Here is a 14025-nt window from a genome sequence, read left to right as displayed (position 1 = left end):
ACCGAAATCCAGGATAGAGGCTGAAACATCGAGATCAGAGCCTGAATATCCTGGACTCAGCATTCAGGAGGATCAGCCCGAAACTGCACCTTGTCCAAAACCACCCCAATAAAATGAAGTGTCTGAGAGGGAGCCAGGTGTGACTTTGACACGTTGATAGTGAACCCCATCAAATGCAGGAGGTTCACCTTAGTCTGGAGGCGAGAGAGGTCTGTTTTGGACAAGCCTCCCTTTACCAACCAGTCGTAGAGATAGGGGAAGACTGGAAACCCTGATCAACACAGATGGGCTGCATGCACCGCCATCACCTTTGTAAACACCCGAGGGGCACTAGTGAGGCCGAAGCAGAGCACGGCAAACTGAAATCGCTTGTTGCCCACTGTAAACCACATGTAGCGACGATGGGCAGGCACGACTGGGATATGAAAATAGGCATCCTGCAAGTCCAGCACTACCATCCAGTCTCCCGGTTCCAGGGCAGACATGACCTGAGCTAGGGTGAGCATCTTGAACGGTTCCTTTTATAGGAAGTAATTGAGGCCTCTGAGGTTGAGGATAGGGCGAAGGCCTACGTCCTTCTTTGGGACCAGAAAAAAGCAGGAATAACAACCACAACCTATTTCTGATCCAGGAACCCTCTCTCTAGCTCCCCTGGCCAAGGGAGTTTTGACTTCATCGCGGAGTAAAACAAGGTCAGCCAATCGTACGCTGGAGGCATGGATGGAGGGGGCGGGGTGGAGGGAGTCTCGAAGGGGAACTTTCAAGCTTATCAAAAGACTGCCCCTAGAAGCACGGGGTAAACATCAGGGAGTAGACCTTTCGGACTATTTGTAACACCCACCTGTTCGAGGTGATGTCCTGCCAGTGGTTGGGGATGATGGCGTATTCTGCCACCAAACGGTCGCGATATGAACCTGGGGGAATCGGACAAGGAGGGTTTTGAGGTGGAGGAGGGAATCATGGCTTTGCTCGACTTATGGCCTCCCGACCCACCTAAGTCAGGGTGAACTGCATCCACGACCCCGCAGAGGTTGCTGAACTTCCAGGCCCTCTGGCCAGAACAGGGTTTGGCGTGGTTGGTAGTCACAAAAGAAGCGAAAAGCAGACACAGGGTGGGATGTAGTGGTGAGGCCCAAGTACTTGGCCATAGCCCGCGAGTCCTTGAAACGCTCAAGTGTCCAACATCTGCTTTGTCTCTGAAGAGATGGGAGCCATCAAAGGGCATGTCCACAATATTAGCTTGGACATCCCCCTGAAAAACCAGATATTCTCAGCCAGGTGTGGCGACGTACAGCCACCGTCATGGAAATCGCTATGCCCAGCGAGTCTGTTGTGTCCAAGCCACATTGGATGGCGAACTTCGCTGCATCTCTCCTGTCTGAAATGGCTTGTGAGAGTAGAATTCGGTCCTCCTCGGAGCCTCTGGGCAGCATCTGTGCAACTGTGTCCTATATCGAATGGGAATAACAGCCCATAAGACATGCGGTGTTGGCCGACTGCAATGCTAGACTGGCGGAAGAGAAAAAGTTCACAAAGCTTTCAAGTCTCTTGGATTCCCTGTCTGGGGGGCGGAAGGAAACACGCCACGGGGAGTGGAAGCTTGAACCACCAAGCTTTGTGGGGTGGAATGAGTGGTGAGGAAAACTGGGCCGCCCGGTGCAGGGGGATGGCGGCGGGCAATCATTCTATTCACAGGGGCCTGGGTTGGACCAGGTGCCCAGAAGAATCTCCGTCAAGGCCTCATTGAAAGGCAGCAAGGGTTACAAGCTGGAAACACCAGGTTGCAGGACCTCTGCTAATACATTAGTCTTGACTGCCACCGTGGGGAGCTGTAGGTCCAAGAGCTCCGCAGCCCTACGCACCACCAAATCGAATGATGCCCCCTCCTCCGTAGCCAGGTTAGGGGGAGAAAAAATGCCAGAATCATCAGTGGATTTAGAAAAGTATAAAAACCATGATATATGTTGCTTTTGTCCTAGTTTTGTCTTTTGTCAGGCAGTTCGGGCTGGACTGTTCCTTTGAGGCACAGGATCAAGACTGATTTGCATATAGCTGTGTCTGAACTGGGGTGGCGAAGTGAGCTAAAGAACGTTGATGGATTCAACCCAGATCTGTGACTGGGGGTGAGTGTCTGAAAGGTTTCAGTGCTCCTTCCATCATCTCCTTGTGTTTGCTTTGTCCCAACATAATCAGGTGTATGAAATTAACAATATTGAAGGATACAGAACAGAAACACCAAAGGGACTCTGGAGAGAGGTGTGAGGATTTTAACAAAAACTGATGTTCATTGCTGCAATTTGTTTTCCACTAACATTAACATTTCAAAAATTGCACATAGGTTCAGAAATTTCTTTTCGCAGTATATTTAGCCAAATACAATCGCTAAATGATATTTGATTTTAGACTAATTTGAAACAGCTGATATCGCTCCAGTCACATCTCTTTTCACAACCTAGGATCCCCTGGGCACTCTTCACGGTTCCACATAATAGATATCCTCACATAGTTTAAAAAATACTCATCTGCACGGTTGTGAATACTCCAAGACTTTCAGATTGATTGCTTAGTGTACCCCTATTATTTTGGCGCTAACAGATACAATCGCCAATACTTCATCTTGATCAATACATTGACAACTACCTTGAATTCCCTAATGCTTCAAGATTTTCTATAATTGGTTCAGGATGGAGTAAGAATGGTACATCTATCCAGCTGAATTGTCAGTCAGTTGAGGGGATGGAACATGAAAAGTAAAAAGGTATGTCCTAGCAAGGGAGGGGGTGGGATAAGTATACATCCGGAGGTGCAAGTAAAGCAGTGACACTGGCAGGAGACCTATCAATTTGCAACATTGGATAGCCTAAGTATTTCAGTATTGGTTGAGACTTCAAGTAATGCCACAAATACTGCCATTTACAGCTGATGGCCTCTGATGTTTCTTTCTTGACCAGAGAATTGAGAGTCTGAATTTGAGAGGATTATAACTAGCAGTAGGGGGCGTGAGAAATGGCACAATTTTTCCTGCAAAATGTTACGTATTTCCATTAAAATTTCGCAAAATTACGCTTTCATGATGAAATGTAGTTTGCTGGTATCTTGATTGACTTACTCACTTAAAAAGCCTCAGGAGATACAGGCAGCAGATTAATTGAAGCAGAAAATGTCCCACGGGAGATATTTTTGCATACCAGTCACCTGCTGGTATCCTGCGAGACATTGTTTATGCAGGGTACGCGCTCACTTTAAAAAGGTAATGCAAAATTTCCCAATTGTAGATTTTTGCTAAATTTCACATAAGGCGGTTTAATTCAAATTTTGCTTACTCCTACTTCCAAGACGATTAAAACTTTAGAATGAAGAGCCATGCTTATCAAGAAAGATATTCATATTTCTAGCTAAGGAAAGGACTACGGAACTACATACTTTGGAAAATAGTCTGAATACAGGAAATGTAATGTTAAGACCTTCTAGTTTGAAATTTTAACTTACCATCACGTACTGCTGCAGTATCTGTGCTGAACAATGGATTTGTTTTCTGTAGATGATGGCTAATAGAAGGTGGAATTTTTTCTGGCAAATTAACCTCTGAACCACTGGCTTTAGTGGACAGAAAATGTTTCCCAGACGTCAAAATACAATTATTCCGCCACCCAGGAAAAGAAGCGGCTACACTGGAAGACTTGAACAAGAAAAACCGCAAAGGCTTTTTGAGCATACTCCAATTTCCATTTTCTCTTCTTCCTATAGTCATCACACAAAAAGGAATATTGCTGTGCTTCACCCTGGGGTATGTTCTTGCTATTGCAGAAGCCAGTAAACTCATTGCAAAAACGGTCATTTCCTGAAAAAGAATGTGTAAAACAAGGTTAGTATGTAAAGCTAGAACACATAGGACAAGGATCATATCGCATGGCAAATTAGAAAGAATTAGTTTTATAAGAAATATTCATTACATTAAACAAGAAGAAAATAAGATTCCCATAAACAATATTTGAAAAATACTTCTTAACCCATTAAACACACTCATTGTTCAGTTTGTGAATATTTCATCACGTAGGCAACTGCCACAAAAGTGTCAGAACATTGTAGAGAGGTTGTTCTTGCATTATTGGAGTTGTTTGTTTAGCTACAGTGTTGGGTGATTAAAATGTTTTCTTTCCTTTGTGCAAATCGTGATCCCTCTAGGTCCTTGTCCAAGAGGTGCTGAAAGGACTACCTGGGGCGGAAATTAAAAGAATGAGGGTCCAGTAACGGTCCTGTCTTTGTTGCATCTCCTCTTTCTTCTAGTGCTGTAAATTACGCCCTCCAGCATGTTATAAAGTTTTGTCCCTCGTAGCACCATTTCTCGAGGTTTCTAATGATAGTGTTTAATAACTGGGGCCGTATTACAGTGAGTGCCCGAGGGGCGCAGCAGACATTTGCACCCGGTTTACGCCCCCCGCCCCCTGGGGCATATTGGTATTACATAAGGGGCCGAAGATGCTTGTGCGGGCTGCAGACGCTTGTGCGGCCCCCTTTTGTAATACCGATAGCGCTGGCGCACATAAAGCACCAGCACTATCTGCAGGGGGCGTTCCCTCATTTGCATGAGGATGTGCCCCATGCAAATGAGGAAATCTCTTTGCCTCTGCACCCACGCCATATTATAGACGCGGGCAAAGAGGTAAAGAAGCCCTCAGGAGGGGCACTCAGTGCAACACCTAGAAGGTGGCGCACTCTGAGTGCACCTCCTGATGGCAGTCCTCTGGCAGGGGGAAAGGGGTCCCATGCCTGCACCCACCTGCTAGGGAATCTCTAATCCCCTTCAAAAGTGTAGACGGGTGCCGCCTGCACAGTGAAAACACAGAGCGGCTGTAAAGCAGATGCTCCGGTTTTCACCTGAATACGCTGCTACCAGTGAAGCACTAGTTTGCGGCTGCCCTGCAGGCAGCGCATTCATGGTGATAGAGCGCATTTTCACTGTTCACGCCCAGCGCACCTTTTTAAAGGTGCACCCGGCGACAACAATGAAAATGTGCTTTTACCATATTACGTCCCTGGTTGGGTAAAATAAATCTTCCTGTATTACATCTCAGTGGGTTAAGTGTCTGCTGCAGAGATCTGCAAGGAAACACTTCAATTAGTAAATAGATACGGTCACTAGTTCATCGCCTTTGTTGGTTGCCAATGAGAAAGTGAAACATGTAAAGAAGTTAACAGCCAAGCGCCTGAATATATCACAAAAGGAATAAAGCTACATGTTCCTTCAAGTGGCCGAAGACCCACTGATAAAATGCTTTATACATGCAGATGCACATTCTATGTTCTAAAGCAGGATTGGCTCGACCGGTCATCCTTCCTCAGTCAGTAAAATGAGTATCTGTTAAGTAACAGTGAGGCAAGGTTTTAGAGCCACCCAGTGACAAGACTGTGGTAACACACTGTAAAGCTAGTTATTTTTACAACTGTATTACGAACCAGGACTACTCTAACACAACCTTTTAAAACCTTACAGCCTTTTTCATAATGTTAACGTTGTTTTGGTGTCGCCTAAAAAAATATACCCCATCAACCAGACTAATAAGGATAAAAGGATGGCTTACAAGCAGATCTCTTTCGTGAATGCTCAACCTACGTGCTACCATGCTTTGGATAGGATTTAAACCACTTGTTTTCTCTAACTGTCTTAGGCCGCAGCATTTGGCTATGTTTCTTTTCCTTCTTCCTGCTTTTTCTACAATGCCCCAATTAAGCAACATTCACTTATGTGACCTTTGTGACTTATGAACAAGGCTAAGAAAAGGCAAATTATGTAGCATAATGCGGTACAGTTTGTGACAGTACTGCATTATTTTGTCTTTTTAGCCCTCACATTGCTGCTTGCCCTCTCCCACCCGCTTGCCCTTTCTGCGTTGTTGCATGCCCCCCCCTGTAACATCACACAAAAAGGCTATCACGTAGTCAATGCTGACCATGTCCAAGCGCTTTTTTTCCCCAAAACTTTCAGCCCTGTTTCAAAGCAGCCGCGCTGCTGTACAGCATGGCTAAAAGACATTAACAATGCCAATAGCTTTTGTTGGTGAAACCTATTGGCTTTGCCAACGCTTGTTTTTTGTAAAAGAGGCACAGTATATGTTGGTGAGACTATCTTAGGTAGTCTTTTATTCCTCTTGTCCAAGGCCCACTCAGACCCAATGCCGCGACTTGTAGCCCAATTTCCGTCTGGAGTTTCCATAATAGATTCTTCTCCAACTGGATACCCAAGTACTGACAAATTTCCACCTCCTCCTGGGAAAGAGACGTATTTATTTCATGATAATGGAAGTACTTTCTTTCATAATTAAAAAAAAAAAGCAGCAAAGTTGGCCCTCTACCGATATATAGAAAACATATTCTCCCAGGTGCTATTTGGATTAGAAACTGAACACATTTAACAAGAAATAAAGAAGGTTATGTGTGACTGCACCATAAAAGGCCAGTTGAGAATTTGTCTATATGTTATAATGGAAGAAGCTCACAATGACTGTAGGTAAGACACAACTTTTGTGGCTTGGTAGCAATTCAAGGATATCTTTAAAGTGACTGCAAAATGGAGTCGTTGATGACTTAATGTATTTTACTCCTTAGGCAGGTGTTTAACGTCTGATAGGAAATTGAAGATTCATATAAAAATATCAGCCAGCAAAAGATAAAGCCAATGCAAAATGTCTAAGATTTGACATTATGTTAGAAAGTCAATTTAACCTTTTCTGAAGCCCAAGATACTCTTATCCTTACATTATGGCCTCGTTAGTGACATTGCTAGAAGTGGAATAACTTAACATTTGTGATGGGGTAATCAGTAGGGCATTTCTGGTGGTTTGGAATATGAAATAAACACCTGTCAGTTGTAGGGAATGTGGTAAATCATATTTCAAAATTTGAAATCAAGTAATAAGGTCCAGAAGCGTATTATTGAACAAAATATTAGAAATAATGTGGTTATGTACCAAGATTGTAACTACATTTGTGGTCATGATGTCCTAAATTCTTACAAAAGTCTATTATGATGTGTGTTCTAACGTATTACCAAAGGAGATATTAATAGCAAATTTCTGGAAGTGGAATATGCCTATTGATCACAATAGGTTAAATCAATACACATCACAAGTCATTTTGTTAGGTCTGCAGGACATGAAGGAAAATATAGGCTATCTCAATTTGATATTAAGCAAAAATTACAGTGTAACAATTTTTAAACTAACATTAGACAAAACAGCTTTATAAGATCCAATTGGCAAGTGAAGGCATAAAGAACTCGAGAAATAAATCAAGAATGCTGTTTGTGACACATGGAAACAAGAATTTTTTTAGGGAAGTAATTTATTAATAATGTATACATTTTATACTTAACATGGAAAGTGATGGAAGCTTTGTTGAATACACTGGGCCAGGTCCTGGTTATAGGGAACTTTACAGTCACTCAAAGACCTTGGACTCTTTGAGGGACATCAAATCTTGTGCTCTGATTCACTCTCTGTTAGAATACAGAATACTCGATTTAGTTTAGGGGATGATAACAATAGAAGTTTGCTTTTAACACTTTATGCTACAGAAGTAGGTCTCTGAGGATATTCAGCGTTAGATTAAAAAAAGAGGATTCTGATTAATGTAGTCTACAATGGGCTACTAAATAAGATTATTCCGATTGCATCAACCTCTATTTAATTTTCTCTAATTAATTTACGCTGTACTGAATTTAAAAATATTACTTTGATTACTGTGCTCTGCACTACATTAAGAAACATGGATTACTTTGATTACTGGTACATGCATTAGTTTTAGTGAGACTGTCCAGATAATTTTTACTTTGGATTTAATTTCAGAAATAAAATTAATCCATTAGCTTTACATTGCTTACAAATTATTATTTTGATGGCTTTACCTTCATTATCTTACAGAAAACCACTAACGTTTGTTTACCTTGTCAAAAATTAGGGAGATTGTACTGCTTAGTTTACTTTGCAACTTTTTTTTTTTAAATCACAGACTGAGATGACCCTAAATGCTTCACTGTGCATTAGATACTAGAAAAATACTGGGATTTCTTTACTTTGCACACATTGTACAGGTACATGTGGAGTTCAATTCTGCAAGCCACTTGTGTTATATTGTATTGTTACCTGTTCTATAAACCTTGTCTACGCTGGCATATCCAGTTGTGAAGGAGAGACCATTTACAGGTGTGATTGATTCCAGAGGCCTCATCTTGTGTAATGTGTCTATTAGAGAAAGACACCTTTCATATCATCTCCGTCATATTGTACCCAAATTAGGAAGCCATATGTTCAAATCCAGAGGCCACATATGGTGTGTTGTGTGCAGCACAGGAGGCCTTAAGAAATGTTGTTCCCAGTTGTACATGTAATTTCTATAATTTAGGGTGCAATTTAAAAGATCACATCTAAGAAACTCTGTTCAGTTGCGGAGGTCTCAGTTGGGGGACTGTGTGCAGATTGGAGGACACATCTCAAACACTGGAGGCCACATATTTGAGAACTGGACCCAGTTTGGAGGCTACATCTAGATTGTTGTATACATTTCTGGCAACCTCACCCCTCGGTAGATGTGCGAGATCTGTACGTACACCATTGCCCACTTGCTAGGATAGAGTATGTGGTTTGTATGTAGTAGGTAAAGGTGCAGCATGAACTCAAGTTCCTAGCCACGGACTGTGGTGGAGAGCTGATATTCCAGGCAAGGCTCCTAAACACAGAGCAGTAGCCCCTCCCTTCACATCTGCCCCGGCATTTGTCTACTCCACGCCATGTTAAAGGGATAACGTGGCAACATACATGCCAACACTGCTCAGTTAGACCTTCATCAAAAAAGTCTTCCACAATAACGCAAGTTAAAAAGGAAATTAAATTCCTGGGTTTTTGGGGGAGGGTGGGGGGTCAAATCTCCCTTGTAGGTTTTCCCAGATGTTGCTATTTTTGCTCTGTATATCAAGCATCCTTCCTACCATACACTTTAAAATTACTTCCAGAGACCCATGGCAAATTTGATTGTTTTGTGGCCTCTTCAGGGGTATAAAACAATAGCTTTAAAATTGGACTTCAGGAGATGAGAGTGCAGTACCAGCCACCGTATTGTGCTGTTACAGTTCAATCAGCTACAATAGAACGTAAAAAGGTTTCCACATGCCAAAAGTACTAGGACAGAGGGATTTACATTGGTCTCAGAACGGATCAGACTTAAAGGACATAAGGATTATTACAAATTTAAAAAGTCCTTCTCAACACTGGTGATCTGAATGATCAAGAACGCGAATTAAATATGCTTATAGTAAAATGAAAGCAAATGTCTTTAATCCTCCCTCCTGCCTCTTCAGCTTAAAAACAGAAGGAAAAAAAAAATCAGTCCACACCTTAATGAATTATGGTTGGATATCACCAATGCCACGCAAGACCATTTTGGATTGTGGAGTCTTGGCTCCTCATGCTATTAGACCTCTTGCAAAAATCCTTTTGATTTTGCTAAATGGGAGGCCCCCATTTGCTGTAGGAACTGTAAAACAGTTTTCAGTCCCTTACAGGACACACCGATTGGCAACAGTCCTAACACAACTTACCTACGAGTAGGTCTCATTAATGCTAGATCACTATGCAAACATGCCCAAAGAATCTACAACCTAATCTTAGACAGTAACTTAGACTGCCTCTTCGTAACAGAAACATGGCACAAGGCCTGGTGTAACCCGGATATTGTTTGTGCCCTACTCCCTGGCTATCTTATTCACAGACAGGATAGACCATAACAACGAGGAGGAGGGCTGGCGATTATCTATCGCGGCACACTGAAATGCTCTGTATTTGACATATCCTACCTCAAAGGTGCAGAAAGTATTGGCTTACGCTTCCAAATAGAGGACTCTTTCTCCTTCTCAGGGGCTCTGCTGTACCACCCACCAGGCCCTTATAAGACCTTCTTGGATAGCACTGGAGAGTTCATGAGTTCACTAACCCTTATATTCTCCAATGTCACCGTATTAGGAGATTTTAATATCCACCTAGATGTACAAAATGATCCGGGTGAAATGAACTTCCTAGAAATTATTGATAAACTTGGCCTGGATCAGCGGATATCCAGCCCTACCCCACAATGCAGACCACACTGGACAGTATTTGTAGCACAGTATTTGCTCAAATCTCGTGACCCTTATAGTAAAAGCCCCAGTTAGCTTAACCTAGTCCGACCACAAGCTTGTACCTCTAGAAATCAGACAACAGCACACGAAAAACTTAAAGGGCCACATCCCCACCATTCAAAACACCAGACCCAGGTGGAATGATATGGCAGGTCTTCCCAACCTCAGTCTAGAAGCCTCAGACTGCAGACCTAGGCTGTTGGGGGATCCAGCAGTGGACAACCAATGTTTCATACAGTGGATGTCCACTCTGAGGGACCCTTTTGCACCTCCTGCCTCACAAAATAACCGATCGTTTAAGAAATCCTCCGCCCCATGGTACCCCCAAAACCTGAAAGAACTACATAGCCACTGCAGGAAATTGGAACGTAGATGGCGACATAAATACAAACAGGATGAACTAACCAGGTTCGAAGCAGCTCTTAACAACTACCACCAACAAATCAAAGCTACCAAGAAGTACTGTTTCACCGAGATGCTTACACTGGCCAACACAAATCAAAAAGCTATCTTTAAGATGGTCAACTCTTTCACCAACCCCATATCCCTTAAACAATAGATTCCCCCATCACAGTCTCTCTGTAACCGCATAGCAGACTATTTCGAACAGAAAGTCCAGTCACTAAAACAAGATTTCCCAGTACCTTTCATTCCTCTGCTACTACAACTGCTGATCTAGGAAACAACAAACCATCCCTTTGAGCTTTTCAAGCCATCAGCCTAGAACAATCCCATCAGGCTACTCTTACAGTTAAATCAGGTTCTCCTTTTGACCCATGTCCCCCCTTAATTCTACATGCCATTATCGATACAGTCAATCCAGTGATCAATAACATATTAAACACCTCCCTTTCACTAGCAGAAGTTCCCAATGAATGGAAACTTGTAGCAGTCAAACCACTCCAAAAGAAACAACTTGCTGATCCCACCACCCTTACCAATATTCGACCCACCTCTCTACTCCCATGTCTTAGTACGATTACTGAAAAACTAGTTAACTTTCAACTTATGACCTATCTGGAAGGACCTATTATCTTACACCCTAACCAATCAGGGTTCAGGCCTCAGCACTCTACGGAATCGGCCCTCCTGTACACCACTGAATCCCTTAAAGCCGCTTTAGACCAGGGAAGGAATGCTGTGTTGGTCTTATTAGACCTATCAGCTGCTTTTGACACGGTGGTCTCACATGTCATTCTCCTGGACAGTCTCGCAGCATATGGTATCTCTCATCTCGCCCTGGCCTGGCTAAAATCATTTTTACAAAACCAAAGACAAGTCATTACTCTCGGACAATACCAGTCAGCAGAAAAAACCCTTATTTCCCTGGTTCCACAAGGGAACATTCTCAGTCCAGTGCTCTTCAATGCCTACATGGCTCCCCTGATTAGTCGTATATCGTCCTTTAACATCGAGACTATCTCATACGCGGACGATAAACAGCTAATTCTGGTGTTAGATAAAAACACCACACTGGCTGAGGAAAATCTCCGCCATGGTCTCCCGCAGTCTTTCATTGGATGAAAGCTAACACCTTAAAATGTAACTCAGGAAAAACAGAAATCCTGTCACTAGGGAAAGCGAACACCTTTTCCCCTGGTCTATGGTGGCCCTCCAAGATTCCTCCCCCAGACCCCCAATAAAGTAACAGTAGCTAGGAATCTGGGGGTCAAAATTGACTCAGCACTGTCCTTCCACCAGCAATCCCTAGCAGTGGCTGGGATCTGCTTCCATCTGATAAAGTCACTTAAAAAGTTCTTCGACCTTCTCCCCTGCATGGCGAGACAGGCGGTCGGAGTGGCCCTAATCACTTCTAGATTGGACTATTGCAACAGTCTCTATGCAGAGCAAATAAGTCGGTCCTACACAAACTACAAATGGTACAACATGCAGCCCGACTAGTACAAAAATGGTCTAGGTGGTAATCAGCATCTGCTGCACTGGAAGCACTGCATTGGCTACCCATCCACAAAAGAAACCTCAGGCCCAGAATACCTTCGGCCCAGGTTTGCACACTATGTGCCACGCCGTACTCTCAGATCGTTTAACGCAAATCTATTAAAACCCACTGCTTTCAGATGTTTCTCAAAAGGGGGGAAATCAATCACAGTGCTTGGGACCAAGGCCTGGAACCAACTTCCCAATCACCTACGCTTCATCCAATCAGAAACCCTTTTTAGGAAAGCTCTAAAAACGTGGATCTTTACAGCCCCTGATGCTCCATGCAGATCACTTATCTAATTAATTTTCCAGTCTCAGCCACCTTGTCTGTCAGGGATCCGCTCAGCGCCATGATGCTCCTCGGAGTGAAAGTTGAGATTTACAAATACCCTAGAACATAACATAACCTCTCCATGGCATTCAACACAATTGATCATCACATTCTCCTCAATACTCCCAGGCCCCGTTTTGTATCTCAGCTTGCATTGTAAAGACAGGGGTAGGGACAGTCACAGAGCTATAGCGGCACTGCACAAGTTTCAGAAGGCACAGCCTTGGCCTAAACATGGGAAAATAACTAGAGAAACACCTGTATTCAAGTCATACCACCAGTAGTGCCACACATCACAACTATGCAAATGTGTTGGGGCAGCTTCAATGCTTTGTTGTCTGCACGGCAAAATGCTCCCTGCCTCCACCCCCCAAAAACATATTGTAATTATAAATTGCATTTATACAGCGCTTACTACCCCCGATGAGGTGTCTGGCGCTTTTTGGTGAGTAGTATGCTACTCCAGAACTCAAAAAGATTTAGGGGCACATGCATCAACATAAGGTATTGCGATTCCTAAATAGCGATTTTTAAGGAATCGCTATTTAGGAAATCGCATAAAAGTTTGCGATTCCTAAACATTGCCTAATAGCGATTCGCAAATTGAGAATCGCTATTACGTAATGCCACTCTATTCATTCCTATGGGTTTATAGGCCCATGGGAATGCATGCACAAATTGTGATTACCAAATTGGTAATCCCAAATTGCGAATGTAATTCCAAGGGTGCCAGGGAGCCTAAGGCTCCCCCAATAAAGGTAAGTGTGCACATGTGGCGCACACACATTCCCTAAGGGCATGTGTGTGCGCCACGTCACTTTGAAAAATGCACTTTTGTGCATTTTCCAAAGAATGCGCACATTACCATCAATTGAAGTTGATGGTAATTAGCGCTTGCTAAATGCACAGTTTGCATTTAGGAAAGGCTTGATGGAGCGCAAATTGCATTTCCATAAATGCATTCGAAATTTATGTAATCACCAATAATTGTGATTACCTAATTTGCAGATGGAAAGCCTTTGATGCATCAGAAAAAGCCTTTTTGCCGTCGCAAACGGGCCGATTCTGCGAACCGGCCCGATTTTCGAGGGCAAAAATGCTTGATGCTTGTGGCCCTTAGTCGCGAATTAGTATTTGGGTTGAAAAGGATAGTGGAGGGGAGAAAGAGGGAGGGGTTTGCATTTATAAAGCACTTAGTACCCCTGATGAGGCATCAAAGCACTTTGATGAGTGGCATGCTATCCCAGAACCCAAACAGAATTAGTGGTGAATTAGCATGGAGAAATATGAAATTAATTTGAGCAGTGGACATGTGAGTGTTAGTTGGATTGAAAAGGATAGGGGAGGAATGGGTCTAGAAAGTGTTTATTTGAAGTTCACAGCAGCAGGAAGAGTTTTGGGACGAGTGGGGAGGGGAAGAGTCAGAGGGAAGGGTTTAGAAAGGCTTGTTTGGGAGATCTGTATAGTAAAAGAGGTTTGATTTGATGAAATGGAGGGATAGAGGAGGGAAGAGTTTAGAAAGGGTTATTTTGAGGATCATGGTAAGGGTAGAGTAGGGAAGAGTCTAGAGGGGGCTATTTTGGGG

At 43.1% G+C, this 14025-nt stretch overlaps 1 protein-coding gene across 4 annotated transcripts in view; it reads right to left on the bottom strand.

Annotated features, from left to right (window-relative positions):
- Nucleotides 1–14025, bottom strand: part of MTERF3 (mitochondrial transcription termination factor 3) — a 186685-nt gene that overhangs the window by 137151 nt on the left and 35509 nt on the right. For 3 of the 4 annotated variants that reach the window (XM_085605216.1, XM_085605217.1, XM_085605218.1), the window contains exon 2: nucleotides 3490–3841. In XM_085605216.1, the coding sequence (XP_085461342.1) occupies nucleotides 3490–3838 (349 nt within the window). In that variant the 5' untranslated portion in view covers nucleotides 3839–3841. Of the gene's footprint in view, nucleotides 1–3489; nucleotides 3842–7372; nucleotides 7496–14025 lie in introns of those variants that run through there. The other variant, XM_085605219.1, reaches the window with a different exon arrangement.

Source organism: Triturus cristatus, chromosome 5_1, assembly GCF_964204655.1.
Source record: "Triturus cristatus chromosome 5_1, aTriCri1.1, whole genome shotgun sequence".
Classification (NCBI taxonomy): domain Eukaryota; kingdom Metazoa; phylum Chordata; class Amphibia; order Caudata; family Salamandridae; genus Triturus; species Triturus cristatus.
This window is presented reverse-complemented; position numbering and strand designations above follow the sequence as displayed.